Raw genomic sequence first — 19,771 nt, forward strand, 5'->3', positions numbered from 1 at the left:
CTCATCTAGTGGGTCTATTGATAGACCATGGAGTGGCAGGCTGCGTCATAATACCAGTCCTGCAAATGTGATTAGTACATCACGTAAAGGAAAAGAGAAAGTGGTTGAGCCCCTTGGTATACCTGACATTTCTGCAAGGCATTCTCATGTTGATGGAGAGTCTAGTGGCTCAAATATGAGCCTTGATGAGGAGCTTGGAATCCCAGCTATGAGAACACCTGGTGTAAAGAAGGCTATGGAAGCCATGAATGAAAAGCTGCGAAGATCAGGGAGAGTGAAGAACCCTGTGCAGAGATTTACATATGATGGTTATGTGGCACATCACTATGCATATATGGCAAAGGTTATGCACGTTGTAGAGCCCACATGCATTGATGAGGCTGTTGGAAATGTGTGTTGGGAGAAAGCTATGGATGAGGAGATGGATGCACTATATGGAAATGAAACTTGAAATTTAGTGCAATTGCCTGAAGGCAAGAAAGCCATTGGATGCAAGTGGGTGTACAAAGTTCAACATAACAGTGATGGAAGCATAAACAGGTATAAGGCTAGATTGGTAGCCAAAGGATATGCGCAGACATATGGGATTGATTATGAGGAAACTTTCAGCCCAATTGCCAAGATGGCAACGGTGAGAGTTGTGATAGCAGTGGCTGCGTCAAAGCAATGGTCTTTACATCAGATGGATGTAAAGAATGCATTCTTGCATGGGGATTTGCAAGAAGAGGTGTATATGTTGCAGCCACCTAGTTATGAGGATGTGGGTCACCCCGAGCATGTTTGCAGGTTGAAGAAAACCTTGTACGGCTTAAAGCAAGCACCAAGAGCATGGTCTGACAAGATTTCTGAATATCTTGTCACTATTGGCTTTCATGTAGCCAATGCAGATTTCTCGCTGTATGTGAGACATGGTGAAAGAGGAGTTGTGCTTGTTGTCATCTATGTAGATGACTTGATCATTACGGGGGACCATGATGCAGAGATCTTTGATGTAAAAATCTTGCTTAGACAGAAGTTTGAGATGAAGGATCTGAGGGAGCTCAGATATTTCTTGGGCATTGAGGTGATTAGGTCACCACATGGTATTGGATTACTGCAGAGACAATATGGCTTGGACATGTTGTCCAAGTATGGTATGACAGGCTGTAAGCCTATTTCTGTGCCATTGGATTAGAATGGCAAGTTGAGTGCAGATTCAGGAGAGATCTTGGAGGATCCTACTATGTACAGGCGCATAGTAGGAAGTTTGATCTACATGACGATCACCAGACCAGATTTGAGCTATGCTGTTGGGTTGGTGAGTCAGTTTATGCAGGTTCCACGGAAACCGCATTTGGATGCAGTAAGACGCATACTGAGGTATGTGAAGTCTACTTTGCATTGTGGACTATTCTATGAGACTGGGACAGAGATATGTGTACATGGGTACACAGATGCTGATTGGGCTGGTAGTATCTCAGATAGAAGATCTACCAGTGGATTCATGTTTTCTTTGGGGAGTGCTGCTGTGACTTGGAGCAGCAAGAAGCAGCCTACGGTTGCTCTATCCAGTACAGAGGCCGAGTACAGAGGAGCTGCTATGGCAACATGTGAGGTAGCTTGGTTGAGAAAGCTACTTGCAGATTTGGGTCTATCAGTGGATAGACAAGTTGTCATTTTCTGTGACAACATTAGCAGTATACAGTTGGCCAGGAACCCAGTCTTTCATGCTCGTACGAAGCACATAGAGGTCCACTACCACTTCGTCAGAGAGAAGGTCTTGGCAGGAGCTCTTGACCTTGTTTATGTCAACACAGAGGATCAGGTAGCTGACATCTTCACCAAAGCATTGGGTACAGAGAAGCTCCGCAGATTCAGGGCTTCGCTTGGTGTACATGAGATGGAGTTGAGCTCGAGGGGGAGTGTTGAGATATCGAGCTCATCTAGTGAGGCGGTGGACACTGATGACCCGCCTGGGGGATAGGCCCCACACTTACACCACTGGCATGGTTGGTGAGATCATGGGAGATATGCGGCCAGTGGGATGACAGGCTATGTGACAGCCATTCTAGAGACTGGCATAGTTATAGCGCCAGCTCATTTAGTCGGGTTCACACTATAGAGAACCCGTGTATGTATTGGTTGAGTACCTTTCATATTATGCGTACTCTTATTCTTGTATATGGTGTGTTGAGTGTTGAGTGAAGAATGAAAAGATTTTCAGCCTCTCACCTTGTGTGTTCTCTATTAGGGTTTTGTGAGTGTGTGTGTGTGCTTTCAAGAGCTCAAGCTCTCTCCCCCCTGCATCTTTTCAGAAAAGCACCAGAAGAAGAGCTCAATGTGAGGGTAGTTGGCCTCCCCAAAGGCCCCACGCCTAAGGATGATGGCATCACACTATGCGCGAAAATGGTAGTTACAGCTACCCCCTTCATCAATGCATGGCAAGTGGGGAAGGATGTAAGGAGGAAACAACCCCCCATACTATAGTTCCCAAACCAGGCATCACGGACCGTGTTTCTCAAGAAAAAAGGGTGGGTCTTCGAGACACCAAGATCTAATCTTACACCGCTGCACGTGGAGCATCGCAAGACAGCGATGGCCCCGGTGATGGAAGCCAAGAAAGAAGGTAAGTGGGAAGTCTAACATAATGGAGGGTCATCATCATGGATAAGCGCCCCACATGAGACCATAGATGCATTGAGAATGACAATATGGAACTGCAATGGAACGCTATGGTCAGACACAAGAGGCTTCCCAGAGACTTATACACATAGAGATATTATCATTTACACATAACCCATCAAAGCCCTGAGAGAGGGCTGCTCGAGGTGGCTGGTTATACATGGGAATCAGCCTTCAGAGGACAGACACACACCACTGGAGATACGCGTGGTTTAGGAGTGGCATGTTTGTATTGTAAACATCACTTGTATTACTTCCAAGAAGTTGTTACATGCCCTTCACTGCACCGTGCACACACAGTGAGATGGACAATACACATGACAGTGACTATAGGACTCAATGAACAAGATGAGATGACAATGATGGAGCAAACTGAGCTGAAAAGATGTATGTATAATAGGATACAGTGACTACAGGACTCAATGAACAAGACAAGATGACAATGATGAAGGGGACTGAACTGAAAAGATGTAAGTATAATAGGATGCCCCAAAGGTTTCATTGATGTGTTCTTTAACGCTCTGGAGAGTCATACCATATCCAAGGATGCTGTCGGTGAGTATCTCCTACCTTTGGAAGATACCAATTGGCATGACACTGCTGTACGTGCTGATGTGTGCACCTCCCATGCATCCATTGGTGTGCTTCTTGGAGATTCTTTGGAGATTCATTGATGTGGTCGCTGGATGGTCCAGCCAGGATGGCCCAAGATGACCCAGCAGGATGGTCCAACTGAACCAGACTAGAACACTGCACACTACACACCATGTGCACCCTTGGTGGTGTCTACAAAGGGCCAATCAAGATATATGGAACGCAACAGCATATGTTAGACACTTCTTGGAGATGGGGACCATACAATGGCTGGTTATATATAACGGGATGTCCAGATGGCGACAATCGGATGACCTTACATGTTTCCCACATCGTGGTGGATGCTCTAGTCATGAGGTCTCTGTTCTCATACCACATATCCTAGACTTCGCCCATACGAGCCGACTACACATACCACTTCTCAAGGTGGTTAAGTACTTTAGATACTAGGTACAATGCCATATGGTACGGGAAATTCAAGGGAATCGTGAAAATTGAGGAGAACTACACAGGCTTGGAGAAATTGAGGAAGTTTGAGAGAATTGGGGAAATTAAAAGACATTGGAAGCCTTAGGGAAAATTGAGGCAATTGGGAGCAATTTGGGGGTATTTTCAACTCTAGAAAATTGGGATAAATTGGGGAAAATGGAAGATATTTGGGAAATTCTTCTGTGCCTCCACCATCACATCACAACTCTCCTCCATCCTCCATGACTCTGCCCATACCAGCTTTCTCTATATCACATGCTCCTCAACAAGTTTTCCAGTGAGTTCCCAGCCCCAAAATGGGTGGTATGATGAAGAGTGCCAAACCACCAAGCTCTCCCTTTTTCGCAAGAGGGAACTCTTTCAACACGTGAGAAGGAACGCATCTTCCAGAGACCCACTTGTCAAAAGAAGCGCACGTTTCTCACCAAACAAGAACAAGAGTTATACCGGCTCTTCTTGGGCAACAATAACTCACGAGCTTGGCACATTCTTAAGGAAAAAACAACCCCCGGACCTATCACAAAACCTAACCTCTAGGAAGCCTATGCACGACAATTGTATACCAGCCTATACCACAAATGTCACATTTTGCTCAGCCCACATCATCTTACCTCTTTGATGCTCTCAATATTACTCGGGCTCTTAAAAGCTGCATAATGGGAGAGCAAAAGATCATGATGCTCGGAAGAAATCCTCTAACTAAGAAGCTAAAGCTCCCCCCTACACGTCTGATCCTGCCCTCCCCTCCTCCTTCGCATGTGGGCCCCTACCTCGCCTAGCTCCAACGCGCCCCCGCACCCCCCCCTTGCTTCTTCCTTTTCTTTTTTCTTTCTTCATAATCCTTCCCCTCCCCCTTCCTCCTCACTCTCCTCAGCCTCACCGCTTCCCCATCTTCCTCCGGTTTTTTCGTTGTCCTTTCTGTCTTCTTCCGGAAGCATCTTCAACTCTTGGGTTTTTATCATTAGGCAAGTCTCAACCTCTTTTGGTCTTTACCCTCAGGAGGACTATGGCAACCGCTCCACCATCCCTGACCGAGGCCACCATAACTTGCTTATCTTTCTCTAAAGCAAACCTTCAACTTCTCGCTACGACTGTTGCATCCCTAGAGGCCTCCACTCTAGTATGCAAGATTGTCGGTAGCCGCCTTGCGCACGGACAACTCAGAGATCTTCTGCAAGGGAGGGCGAGGACAGTTCATGGGGGCTGCTGCGATGGTGGCAAGTACAAGAGGATTAGAAATGAGTGGTGGAAGGTAGGTCACTTGAGGAGTGGGTTGGCAAGGGGGAGGTGTAGCAATGTGGAAGATTTGTGGAACGGCAAGGGCAGCTATAGCATAATGGGCTAGGTTGGGAGCTGTCTAGGCGAGGGAAGGAGTTTGTTGCTGATAAAGTTGATAGAACCCCTTCAGGTAGTAGCAATCTTTGTCTTCACGTCCTTTTTTATAAAAGGAGCAGTACCTCCTTTTTGGGCATTCTTGGATGGTATGTCTAAGTGACTAGCATATAGCACACCAAAGGCCCTTCTTGGCTTCTTGTTGAGTCTTCAATTCTTCAATCTCCCTTTTGAGTTGGAGCAAGGTACTTTCCTCGCTTGGAGATTTTTGGCTCACTTTGAGTGCCTCGAGTTCCCGTTTGAGCTGAGCCACCGAGCCAATCCAGTGGTGTCACTGTTACATGTACAAAGCCCACATCACACTCAAACATGAGTCGTACATTTTCAAGTTGAGAGGCTAGCTGTCACTGTTGCATGTACAAAGCCCACATCACACTCAAACATGAGTCGTACATTTTCAAGTTGAGGGGCTAGCTCCTGAAATTCCAACAATGTAGTTGGTGGGGGTCGACTCTCCCCAATCTCCTGGAAACATTGCCTGAAAGCCTTTCCTAGTATGCCCCAAGTGGCACCCGACTGACAAGATTGTCATTCCCCTTGGGTCTTGTGGAACACCACCAACCAACCTCCTGGGAACTTCTTCCATGTCTTGTGTTACTCTCCTTGGATTGTGCACCTTCATTTGGGACTAAATCAATGTTTAGCCTTGATGCTCTGATACCAATGTAACATGCGAAAGCTCGGTGCATAGAATTGGTAACCTCAATGTTCAAAATTCAGCAATCTTTCGTGACAAAGTTAACACACAACATAGAGAGAGATGTCAGAAAGAGAGAGAGAGAGAGAGAGAGAGAGAGAGAGAGAGAGAGAGTTATATTAACATCTACGGAAGACCCCAAGGGCCTATGAGACCAAAAATAATAAATGAAAACATCTAACAGTACATGTGATCGGATCCTGTGTAGAGTCGTACATTTTCACGTTGAGAGGCTAGCTCCTAGAATTCCAACAATGTAGTTGGTGGGGGTTGACTCTCCCCAATCTCTTGGAACCATTGCCTGAAAGCTTTTCCTACTATGCCCCAAGTGGCACCCGACTGACAAGATTGTCATTCCCCTTGGGTCTTGTGGAACACCACCAACCAACCTCTTGGGAACTTCTTCCATGTCTTGTGTTACTCTCCTTGGACTGTGCACCTTCATTTGGGACTGAATCAATGTTTAGCCTTGTTGAGCTTGATGCTCTGTTACCAATGTAACATGCGAAAGCTCAGTGCATAGAATCGGTAACTTCAATGTTTAGAATTCAGCAATCTTTCATGACAAAGTTAACACACAACATAGAGAGAGATGTCAAAGAGAGAGAGAGAGAGAGAGAGAGAGAGAGAGAGAGAGAGTTATATTAACGTCTACGAAAGACCCCAAGGGCCTATGAGACCAAAAGTAATACAATGGTACCATGAATATACTCAGCCATGGAAAACTGAAAGAAAAAGTAAAATGAAAACATCTGACAGTACATATGATCAATAGACGATCCTGTGTAGAGTGAGATATGCTGTGATCAGCTAATGACGATACCCGCCTCAGCTAAACCGATCTGATGGTGGAGTGAATGTCAAGGCTCTATGATGGGAGCGTGTCATGTCGGCAGAGAACTTCACGAATCTGTCTCTGTGTGGTGGAGGGTCCTGATGCTCTAGGTCGGGGACGTCTGGCTCGTAGAATGGATCGAGCTCTCTCGCTAAGAACTCCTCTGGGGCGTGGAGCTAGAGCGTGGGTACGGGTGGTGGGCTCTAATGTCGTAGTAGAGGAACTATTGTGGGCAATGGATTCCGATGTGAGAGAGGGAGAGAGGGAGGCGGAATCGAACGCAGTATTGGGTCCTGAATACCCTCTGTAGGGCCCCCATCACGAATGGTGTAGTTGCTTTATTAGAATGATGTACAAATAAGGCAAATCAAATCTGGTTCTTGACCTGCACTCTTCAAATTGGCTCAGAGCTCCCCTTGGCTGTCCTGACCCTTGGAACACACAACCCCTTGTGAATAAGGAGATGCTTGATTGAAATTCTGGCTTGGCTTTTTATAGCCCTTCTAGGTGCTGGTCTGCTGGCTCAAACAGGAGTCAGCCTGCTGCAAAATCCAACGACCAGGTATGCCCTTTATTCAAGCGACTGTTTCACACCATGCTTTGCTGTTGGCCGCCCTGCGCTTGCAGTCTAGGCCTGTGCTGACTGCTGGGCAGCCCATATGCCCTGGCCGCCTTCAGTCCTGGCTGCCCCATGGGCTAGCCGACTGGCTGGGCTGGCCTCTAAGGCATCTCAGCCGGCCGGCCAAGCCCTAATGGACTGGCCGACAGGGCCACAGCCTCCTTGGCTGGTGGGCAAGGCCATGGGCCATCTTGGCCAGCCTACCCCATGCCCAAGTTCAAGGGATTCAATCCCTTTTCTAGGGTAGCCCTAAGGGCTTCCCCCCTTCTACATGCAACTACATGCTTCTCCTACATATGCCCGGTGTCCAGTTGCAAACCAAACACTCAGAACACCTGACATCATTCCAAGGGAGACTCACAGTACAGACTGGCACTGCTTCATGTGTAGGACAATGCTCACCTGACCAAGACCATGTACGGGACTTGTACACCTGACCTTGGACTCTTAGAGTGGAACCCTAGCTGACTCGTCCCGAACAAGGGTTCACATGGGACCAGTTTCCACTCCAAGTCTTGCACCTTGATATCAGATATGTCCACGTGGCATCCAAGTGCGGGATGCACGTGACATCCCATTAAACATCTCCCATGGGTTCCAATAAGTGGGAATGGTTTGATGCAACCCATGCCTTGAAGAGTTGTCTTTCTTCAATTACACTGTGAGAAATGCCCGACTATTACTACTCGGACAGATTCAGAGGATTCCTACCCTCAAGCCACACTGAGAAATCTTTGGGATTACTCTGTTGATTCAAAAGTGGTTTTGGCATCGGCTTTGGCACTCTTACAAGGAGGATCCCTTTTTTTTTTGTTACTGCTACACCATGGTCTCCATGTTAACATGTGGAGAGCTATCTTTGGTGCGGATCCAGCTTGCCCTAGATGCTTGATTGCCTTTGAGACTATAAATCATTGTCTTTGGGGTTGCTGAGTTGCTTAGAGGATATGGAGCTCCATAGCTCAGCTGAGGAGAGGTACTATATACATCACTTGGGGCTCTATTACCTAGCTCACTCAATCTGGACCACAGGTTTTCTTTGAGGGTGAGGACCATGACTCCGCCATCATGATCCACAGAGGGATGGCCCAAAGAGCTACACACTTAAAGATATTCCTCGATCACATGCCACTGTGTCCCACCTGGGAAATTATTGCCAGCATCACTCGCTGGCAAATATGGACGGCTAGATGTACTGTGGCAATTGAGGGTACCCAGATTTATGACACTCGGTGCATTTGTACCATTTGGGGAGATATTATTCATACCCTAATGGCAACTTGGGCCCATATACAAGGACCTTCTAGAAGTGCAAGCAAAGCACGTATTCTTCATGGAGGAGTGGGATCATGGGACTTTCTTCTCTTTGACTCCCAATGGACTCTTTTGGCATCACCGCACCCCTAACTGGCTGTGACTACCTTACACTCTATGATAAGGATTTCCGGCTTCTAGCCATGATTTTCTATTGACTCTTTCATACTTAATAGAAGTCTCTTTTTTGCTAATTAAAAATTAAAAATGATTTAGTGATGCCAATGGTGGTTGCCTTAGAGCAAATAGCATGGACAACCTGCAGCCAATGAGCCTTGAGGATTAGACGCTTTGTGGTGCTGGGTTGTGGTATTACTATGGCTAAGCTTCTTGTGGTTGTGCACGCCCTTCAAAAGTGATGACATTGTCTAACTGAGGCTGAGTATCACAAACGCATTGATCACTAGTCTCTCAAGTATACAAATATATTCAAGCCAGCCCCCATACAGGACCCTAGAGTGCCCTATGAATAGAGAAGGCCTCTCCTTGCTTCACATCAATCAAATATTCAGCCTTTTTCAATGTTCGAGCAACCAAGAAGTGCCCACCTGGAAACCTGAAGGAGGATTTCAGCAAGAAATTGTCAACGACTCATCAACTTGGGATTTTTTTTTAATCAACTTGTATTTTCCAAACAGTTGCAAGTTTACTGTATAATTAAGCTTGGGTTCTCGGGATTTGCATTAGCTGCTGGGAGTATATACTTGTGTGTGAGATTGCATGCGCATGTTTGTGTAAGTCTTTCTGCTTTAATTCTCTGTTAACACTCTCACAACATCATGTCTACAAGTAGATCACAGTGCTTTTCTAGCACCTGCTAGGTTAAGTCAATTGATATTTCTTTGTTGCAATAGCATTTAGAGGATGCTCTAGGCATCTTCTATTCAAATAGTATACAAAGTGTACTTTTTGGTCTCATAGGCCGTTTTGACCTTCCGCATACATTAATCTTTCTTTCTTTCTCTCATGCCCATGCAGCCAATTTCCTACTTGGCTTCATTTAAATGAGCAAAAAAATAACTGTAGCACACATTTTGAAACGAACTCAACAAACACAAATAGCTCAAAAGCAACCTCAAAGTATCTAGAAAGGTGCCTTGCTAACCTGATTTCCTGTCTTTCTTTCCCTCTCAAACCCTGCTAGGTCTGCAATTGTCAAAGTTGCTTGTTTTGTGCTTAACATGGCATGATCATCCTCAGAAAGCCTCACTTGACTTGTAGAGATGTTGATGATGCAATGTGATCGACTGTCATCAAAAATTGAAGAGATTTGAAAGGTTTTGTAACAACATTCTCATGAAAGGTAGAGCGACTGTTGACAGCAGGGTTTGTATACTTAGCAAAAGTCTTCTTTTTGAAAAAAAAGTCCTAAAGCTCAACAAGGTAGAGGTTTTTTATCTTTCTTTCCCAAATCCATGGAGAAGAAGCAGTTTTGGGCCTTACACTACAGGTGCTAGTAGACTGTGGCAGTTAGTTGAGCCTATTCGGTGTACAATGGAATGATGCCCATGGTTTGTAGCGATAAAAAGACCTAGCATAGCCAATGAGGTGATAACTCAAGTGGTGAAGGTGTTTGCCTAGGACCAAGAGGTCTTGGGTTCAAAACCCCCCTTGGTGCTTCCTCGGCAGCATTGCCTACGGGTGGATAAATAAGCGCCTACAGGCAGCTGTCTACAGACAGTGAAATTTGGTAACTATGAAAGGATCTTGGGTCAAAGGCCAGTTGTGGGGAGGGGGGGGGGGGGGTGGGGGGGGGAAAGAAAAAAAAAAAAAAGAAATCCGGACCTAGCATAGGCTACTTTTAGGCCCTGACTTGGGGCATTTAAGGCCGGCCATTTTCAAGGCTCTCTATAAGGGCCCCTCCACCTTTCATAGATTGTCCATCACCTCCATTGTGCATTGTGGCACGGCCAAAACTCCCTTGTTCTCAGCATCACAGCCTCTGTCAAAGCTTTTCAGTAGCCATTCGAGCTTCAAACAACAAGTGCATAGCGCGGAGGTTGCAAGCCATCTCTTGTCTCAGCAGGGTAAAATCGTTATTCCTCCAAATCATTTGTGTGTTATCTTGAGCATAATTCATGTGATGAAAGATCTTGTAAGTGATTGTAAGATTGGTTACAACACATACTTGTGTTTTCTAACATTTAAGCATGATATACTTTCCCTAGTCGAGATTTCAAGGTATTTAAAAAGTCATTGAGCAGCTTACACTTGTCCACTGAAATGAGAATGTGAGCAAAGTTCTATTTGAAGGCTTGATTGATGTGACAGATGTACTAATTCCCTTTTAAGCACGCCTCTAACTAGATGTGCCTTTTTTACGTAAAGCCTTTTCCAATCATGAACAAGTTTAAGGCTCAGATGATAAGCTTTTATGAAGAAAAACTTTTTAGATAATTCCCAAGAAAGAAGATAAAATATCACAATGTCGCTGCACCATTATAGCCGTACAAGCACCGGCACACAAACCTCTGAAATGAATCAACTGAAATGAATCAAAATGACCCACTTTTTGCAAAGTAGCTTACCTAGATCGATCATTGGCTGCTGTACTAGCTGTTGTCCTTCTTTGTAAACCACTTTCAAAAATAGTATCTGCTTCTTCTACTGTGGAAGCAATGGCCTGCATCCTTGGCATATCATCATACATATCTACAGGTTAAGCAATCACGTTGACATAGAAAAAGCATACTAGAAGAAGTAAACCCTTGAAAAAAGTGGAATACTACTCATACCGTGTTTTATGGCCAGAAAACAACCTTCATCCTCATATGGACTTAATGCAGACTACAAGACACAAAATTTAGTAAGGTCGGCTTCATCCTTACCTCATGCAAACCCTTTATTTTAGACTGCTGCAAGCTGAGCTCTGCTCCATCTTGCAACAAGTCCAAGATCTTTTCAGATCTGCCTACTTGCTCTGAATAGATTTCAAACATAGATATGATTATCTTCCTGCATTCAAACAAGAAGGTAGGCAAAAGTAAGGACTAAAAGTGCATGGCATGCATGCGTGCATGTAGGTATTTCTTAATGTGACCAAATGAGGCAAGAGGCTTTACTGACATGGTCGTTGAGCAGCTTTCTGGTGGACTGGCACCAAGCAAATATTGAAAACTCCGTGGAAGCAAACCAGGATCTCCAGGATGACCTAGCATAGTGTAAGTTTTACCAGCACTTGTCGGTCCCATCGCAACCACCAATGAACTTTCTCCTTTAAGCAAATCAACCAGGCGAGGAGCAAGAATTGTGTCGAACACATCTTCCTAGAAGAAAGCATTCATAAATATCCTCAATAAGCAAGTAGATTGTCTGTATGTATGCAATTATATATGGAAGTAAATAGGTAGGTATGAATGAATCGTGTAGATGTATCTGCCCATTTATGCATGCATGGTGAATTAATGTGTTTAATACTATGAGTTTATTCATCTACATGATGGTCTCCCCTTAAATTCATCCACCACATTGCTTGAATTCCAATTTCCCACCTGGGTAGAATCAGGACTGAAAATATATGAAAAACCATTAAATTCTTCTGCTTTAGGCTTGCGGGGTCCTGAAAACGATGCAGGTGCAACAAGGGTGACACAATCAGATGCTTGAGCGAGCAGGCACACATCAGGCACATCCAAAGGCGGCATCATCTCGGCTGGATGCAGCCGCCTCCTATTCTGTAAGCTTCTGTTGGTGAACTCTGCCACTTTCTGTATTTTTTTTGCAGGCTTGCCAGCCCTAACAACTCGGGCAGGTCGGATGCGGAGGAAAACGCGCAATTTCTCAGAAGCAGACTTGGCAATTGGCTTTGCAGGGGCATCACAGTGAGGGTTTTCTGCTTCGAAAGCAACCATAGAAGAAGGTGCAATCTGCTCGGCAGAGGAGTTGAAATTTTCTGCTTCAACTACATTCTTAGGGTTCGAGATGATTTGCTGCACAGAAGGGTCAAAATCATAGTTTCTTGCCACAAATGCATCCTTAGGGTTTGCAGAAATCTGCTGTGTAAAGGAGTGAAATGTAAGGTTTTCTGCATCCTTAGGGTTTGTGGTAATCTGCTGCAGAAAGGAGTCTAGATGAAGGTTTTCTGCTTCAAAAGTTCCTGTAGGGTTATCATGTTTCTGCTGTTCCGTTCTAGAGATCTCTTCTGCGGCTGTGAAGGATGGCATGAGAGCTTTGCCTTCTGAGAAGAACTGTTTTCGCCTGCTAGGGTTATTCTTGGCTGTGCTCTTGTCGGTGGAAGACAGCTTGGCCTTCCTGGGAGGATTTCTTCTGATGGTAGTGGGTGTCTCCATGGCGTAAAATCCTGTCGTGCCAGGGCAGCGGGAGACAGAAAGATCGGTTAAGATACTCCCCCACTCTGTGCGTCGTCCCTCACTCTTTTGTGCGTTTTGGGGGCGGGGCGGGGCGGGGCGTGTGGGGGTGTGTGTCAGAGAGAGAGAAAGAGAGTGTATAGGGGGGACGAGCATTGTGTGTGTGTGCGCGCGTGTGTGTGTGAGAGAGAGAGAGAGAGAGAGAGAGAGAGAGGGATTCAAATGATGGCGGGACTGGCACATATATGTTTAGAAAGTCGACATTTTTCAAATTTTCGAATTTGGAAATTGGCAACCTTGGAAAATTATTCAAATCTCATAATTCCACGTGTCTTTATTCATACACCCTTTTTATTTTAACAAATTTTGAGAAGTTCACGCACTTGGAAAGTCTCCGAAGTACCTTTGGAGAAGTATCCGATGAAAGCTAGATTCGAACTCAGGCAGATCCAGTGTTCACAAGAAAACATTTCTCCAAACAATTAAAAAAACCTTCAACCTCAAATTTTCGTAGGTTTTTTCTTAAATTTTAAAGGTTTTTAACAAAATTATAACTAAAATCCCTTGAAATTTGTCGGTTTTTATGAGTTGTTATTTTGAAATTTGAAGGTTATTTTTCAAAATTTGCCATTCACTTCACACTAAACCTCGGTTTTCGTGAACACTAGGCAAATCCAAGCCTTTTTTTAGGCTCTCGCACTAGCCACTTGCGCTACAAAAGGGTAATAAAATAACTCATTCTTCCATTAAACATTTTCCTTGTACTTCCACAAACACGCCTCTTTCTTCTAGGATATAGCAAGACTTTGTATCAGAAAACAAGGAACAATAATCCTACATCGAGTAAATTTAAAATCATGCAACTCAAGGTAATACATTCACAACCTTTCAAAATTGGTGGCATGTTAAAATCCATCGTGATCTTGTAATTCTAGTTTTTGACATATATCTTAGTCTAGGAGTGTATATTTAAAGGTTCTCAAAAGGTCTTCTTAACGATGCAAGATTTAAAGGTTATTAAAAACTAGAAAGGATATACTTTTCCCAAAATAATATACATGAGTCTTGTAAGAGGGTTGTGGAAAAGTGTAGAAGAGAGTCTTTTTGGAGTCCTTTAAATTTATGTAATCCTTAACTTAATAATGTAGGTCTTTTAACAATGTTTATGCTCTACTTTTTATGTGATTTTTTTCCATTAGTATCTTAATTAAGCTAAAGCTATTGTATAAACTCTTTCACAATCTTTCCACTAATTTGCTATAATCTCAAATAAAAATCTTTGATTTGAAATGGTTTCATTTTTAGCAATAAGTGTGTTTCTTAAATTATTTGTTCTCTTGCTCCTTCATGCAAGTTCATTACTATTTTCTTTGTCCATTAAGCCCATGAACTTTTACAACTAGCATTCACAAGGTAGCTCATAGGAGATTTGCAATTTTTCTTAACACTCTTAAAACTAAATTAGACACATATTCCTTACACTATTCACAAATTTTGAGCTTCAATGGACTTTCAATTAAGCTAATTAGTGGGTTATTTTGGGTAGCTAAAAACAAATATCTTGGTGCCACAAAATGTTGAAAACAAATACTCAATAAGAAGCTTAGTGCCACAAAATGGTGAAAATTATGGCTCACTTTCTTCTACATATGATCTACTCAACAACAAGCTCAAATGAAGAAGCCACAAGCTCCACACAAAACTCTAATTTTACTGAAGATTTTAACAATGTATCTACAACAATAAAAATTTATCATTGCATTCAATTTAAATGTGATCTAATATGCTTCAAAATGTCAAATTATTTATCTCTTGCAAGGACAGACACAAAATCCCCTAATTTCTTACACACATCATGAGCATTGCGTTATTATTGCTAAAATTGATGTTGATTTTGTAATCTTGGATTGGATAAGGAGGAGCATATAACCCGGTCTAGAAGTTCTCTTTGTAAGGGTGCAAGGATTTCAAGATTAGAAAAGTTTACGAAGTGTCAAAAGCTTTTTTCAAAATAATTTACTTGTAAATTGATGTAATCCTTCACGCAATAGTGTAAGGTCTATTAGCAATATTAGACTCTACTTTTTGAAATTGTACTTTTTCTTCTTATGTGAATTTTCATAAGTATCTCAATCAAGTTTAAGCTATTGCATAACCTCTTAAAAAATGCTTTCGCTAACTAAGGGAGTTTAGATAGAACTCTATGATTCATCACCTCTAATGCCTTCAGCACCCTTCACTCGATAGGTTCACTATAAAGATCAACGATCACTTAATCTAGGCAATGGTAAGCAAATCATCACCTCTAATCCCTTTAGCACCCTTCACTCAATAGGTTCCCTATAAAGATCAACGATCACTTGCATTCTAGGCAATGGTAGGCATATATATACACAAAAACATAGAGCAGGAAAAATCAGTAGAGGAGAATTTTGACAATAAGAGAGTTCAACATTAACAATGATCAGGTCGCTCTCCCACACACACATAACTCTAATTAGAATAGCTACAATTTGGGTGGAAGAGAAGATGCTAAAAGATAATTTACACCAACTCTCTCTCTCTCTCTCTCTCTCTCTCTCTCTCTCTCTCTCTCTACACACACACATACACACATATATATACATATATACACACACACGTATACATACATATATGTGTGTATATATATATACACACACACGTGTGTGTGTATATATACATATATATAGATGAAAGTGTGTGTGTGTGTGTGTAGATGTATATATATATATATATATATATATATATATATATATATATATATATATATATATATATATATACATATGTGTGTATTTATACATACACACATACATGTATTCACACACACACACACACACACACACACACACACACACACATATATATATATATATATATATATATATATATATATATACATACATACATACATGTGTGTGTGTGTATACGTGTGTGGGTACACACACACACACATATATATATATACATACGTACATGTGTGTGTGTGTGTATACGTGTGTGTGTGTGTGTGTGTGTGTGTGTGTGTGTGTGTGTACACACACATACCCTCCCCCACACATATATATACATACATACATACATACATGTGTGTGTGTGTGTGTGTACCCACACACACACACACACACACACATACCCTCCCCCACACACATATATATACATACATACATATATACATGTGTGTGTGTGTGTGTGTGTAGCCACAAAGGGTGCTGACACTGGATTGTTCCAGTGTCGGACTCACTCTGTTTGATCCTTTTTTCACATGTTCCACCCTTCTTTCCACACTTTTGGCCATTTCACATTTTTTCTCTTGTCCACCCTCATTTCCTTGAGCCACACCCTAACTCTTGATAGTGGTTCACACGATGTGGTCATACCTTAAGTGTTCACAAGCTTTGTGCATTGTGGAGGTTGTTCACACGTATTTTTAAGTTGTTGGGACACTTCTACATTGTTTGGGATTTGTCATACATTGTGTGACAAGTTCCGACACATTGGGCATTTATGAGCATTGTGGTGGTGTTTACATACTTTGCCCTTTGTAGGGGAAACCCTAAAATTGAAATGATCAAAAGTAGTAGGTGACATATTTAGGCTAGATGTAACACTCCCCCTTCATGGCCATCTATAGCAGTAGTCTCGACTTGTACAAAATTGTGCTTCAAAACTTACCCAGCACAGCATGCAAACTAGCCAGCAGGCCGTGTACCATAGTCAAACAGAGGGAGTTCTACACGGCCTTGGGGACCTCACAATTAATGGAAGTCCCTACACACAGTACTCTATATCGAGACACTTGCAGAGACAGGGAAGCTTTTTAGCATTAGGTCAAGAGAGAATACATAGCAAGAGATTAACCATCTATAGAAACTTGGAGCTTTTCGCCTCTTTAGCGGCCGTTAGTCATGTGATCCAAAATGTAAGATACAACCACATGTAAATTGCCCTCACCTACTATGGTTCTTCTTTTGAGATCCTCACCATTCTTGGATGTTGGTAGTCCACATGGATTTTATTAATAGCCATGGGCTCCTCATCTGTGGGTTTGAAAACCCTAATGATGGTGTAAACCCAAACTCCTCTGCATATTGATGATTTATAACAGCATAGCAATGCGGGTATTATCCCTTGTGTGATGGTGGGAGCGGTACTCCGCAAGACAAAGTTGAAGGGGCTGGATCTAGGGCTAAACCTACAAGCAATGCAGCACGAGGCAAACGAGGAGAAGCTAGATGTCGTAGACCCAAACCCCTCTCCATATTGATGATCTATAACAACATAGTGATGCGGGTACTATCCCCTATGCAATGGTGGGAGAGGTACTACATAAGGCAAAGTTGAAGGGGCTAGAGCTAGGGTTGAAGCTACAGGCACGATGCACGAAGCAGAAGATAAGGATAAGTTAGATGTCATAGGGGGCAACATGGGGGATGGAGGGGGGTTTTCTCTCTCGAGGCATGAAGCTAGGGTTTTTTCTCTCTTTCCACATGTGAGGTATGAGGCGATCCATGTAGACAATTCACTTTCTACACAGGCAATCCAAGTGCCACATCACACTTCCTAGACAATTCAACTTTCCAAACGATCCAACCTTTTTTAATCATCAATCTCACTTCTAAGATTGCAATTTGACCTCACCGATCTCACATTTTGAATTTGTTAAAAGTTGGATCGTGGTGATTCGACCCCCTAAACGATTCAATATTTTTAATCGTGGTGATTTGACCCCCTAAACGATTCAATATCTTTAATCGTCTATTTTTTTATCATTGGTGATTTGACTCCTAGACAATTCACTTTCTTTGATTGTCAATTTTATTTCTTAAATCACGATTTACCCTCATTGGTCTCTCATTTTAAATTTGCCGACCTTGGATCATGGCAATCTGACCCCTAGATGATCCCACTTTGTAAACGTTTCAACTTCTTTGGTCATTAATTCTTGGATCTTGGTGATTCGACTCCTAGACGATCCCACTTTTCAAATTATTCCACACCTTTAATCGTTGATTTTCCTTGTTAAGTTGTGATTTGACTTTATAGATCTCACATCATGAATCGTCAATTCTACTTCTCAAATCACGATTCAACTTAACAAATCTCACATCTTGAATTGTTAATTCTATTTCTCAAATTGAGATTCACCCCTTGAATTGTCATGATTCAACCTATATCCATCTGACTTTAAATAGGATAGTAATTAGGCAATCAAACTTTTGAGATCGCAAATTTGAATCTCTCTTATTTACGATCCTTGATATGTTTCTGGGTTTTTGAGTTTTTTATCATTCTCGATGAAGGTAGTGATTGTACAATTGTGTGTGGGGAGGCTATGTTACATATGTACATGTGTGATATGGTTTGATGCTTATCGTGTGTTACTCAATGGGCCAAGGCAGAGAGTTGCTTACCCATCCACGATGAAAATCTTGGATGTTATCAGGGACAATGATCGGCCTAGCTAGTTTGGTTGTCTAAACTATGGCATTCCAAATGGAGAGCCTACTATTTGCGATGTGGTGCACATGGGTGTTGTGGGGTCATGTTGATCTTTTTGAGCCCTAGAGTTACTTGACGGTGCCACAAAAGTGTGCACGATTCTCTTTGGGGTTTGGCACCATGATTGGCTCTTCAAGATTTGGAGCTATTTCAAATGAAGCCACCACAGTGCACGAGCTTGGTGGCATGACCAAGGGTTCTTCCATCAATTCATTAGTGGTTCTGCCATGCATGCGTGCACGTCGAGGGTGCTACTAGTGATCTCCATTCCTATTGATACTTTAGGGGTGGTGTTGGAGGCAGGATCTTGGGTCTCCACACCCACTTAGAGTTGACATTTGAGGGTGTATTTGCAAAGATCAAGAGCATGGATTTCTTTGATCTCAGCAACACTCAGATGTGGGGATTTTCTTTAAAGAATCCTTGTGCTTCTAGAAGTTTGGTCGTGATCCAACAAGACTTGGGTGGTATTAGGTATTGAGGCCATCACCTAGATCTTTTTAGTTTCTGTGTTTGTGCGGATGATAAGGCTTTTGGGACCCAGACAAATGGGTTCCCTTCAAGCAACTTGATGGGGATTTAGCGAGGTAGCTCAGGGTTTGGGGTTTGTTACACCTTTATTAGGTAAAACTTTCTTACACCTTTATTGCTTGGGGTTCTCCATCTGGAAGATCTCTGCTCATTGTTAAGCTTTAGGCCAAATGGTGGCTGCTTTTATAGGGGCGTCATACTTTCCCTGACTATAGCTAAGGTACCCATGCCTTCTTGGTCCGCCTCCCTGTGATGATAGGTTATTGAGATTAAGGTTTGGAAGGTGGTCTTCTTTTTTGCCAACAAGGTTTTGGATATCCATAATGGTTTAAGGGGTGGTTGAACATAGCAAGACGAGAATGAGATGTGGCATTAGATGTTACCTTATAGTGGCAACATGTAGTTAGAGGATGAGGCTTGGGATATTGGGTGACCTTGTTCACCAAGGGTATAGTAACCATTTTGACAGGAAGTTTGCCAAGGGTATGGTAACCATTCCGAAAGTAAGTTTGAGCATCACAATCCTTCTTTGCTACTAGTAGCTAATGATGCAATGATTGGTGGTGATCCATCCCCATCCCAGGGATGATGCTCTCTTTTAATGCAGGGGTGACATAAAACTTGCACAATGCAGGTCTAGATCCAATTAGAAACACCATTTCAAAACAAGCAATAATCATAGATTAGGAATTATTTATCACGCTATAATGGTTGTTGTGAAAGGTGTGAGGTGTGGGGTAGCTTAATGAGGTCCATGTCTCCTAAGACAAAACATCATGGCTATCTCGACATCAACTAAGGCTAGCGAT

General features: G+C 42.8%; 1 protein-coding gene across 2 annotated transcripts in view; it reads right to left on the bottom strand.

The window, feature by feature from the left end:
- The window catches only part of LOC147621417 (ATP binding microtubule motor family protein), a 154,425-nt gene extending 141,361 nt beyond the window's left edge, over positions 1-13,064 (bottom strand). The window contains exons 1-5 of one of the 2 annotated variants that reach the window (XM_086824163.1): positions 12,093-13,064; positions 11,668-11,867; positions 11,430-11,556; positions 11,130-11,224; positions 9,707-9,848 (exon numbers count right to left, since the gene is read on the bottom strand). In XM_086824163.1, coding sequence (XP_086680289.1) covers positions 9,707-9,848; positions 11,130-11,224; positions 11,430-11,556; positions 11,668-11,867; positions 12,093-13,064 — 1,536 coding nt within the window. Of the gene's footprint in view, positions 1-9,706; positions 9,849-11,129; positions 11,232-11,429; positions 11,557-11,667; positions 11,868-12,092 lie in introns of those variants that run through there. The other variant, XM_086824164.1, reaches the window with a different exon arrangement.
- Positions 13,065-19,771: the final 6,707 nt, after the last annotated feature.

The sequence above is a fragment of the Cibotium barometz genome, chromosome 30 (genome assembly GCF_041138505.1).
Source record: "Cibotium barometz isolate CiBa-2024 chromosome 30, ASM4113850v1, whole genome shotgun sequence".
In the NCBI taxonomy this organism is placed as follows: Eukaryota; Viridiplantae; Streptophyta; class Polypodiopsida; order Cyatheales; family Cibotiaceae; genus Cibotium; species Cibotium barometz.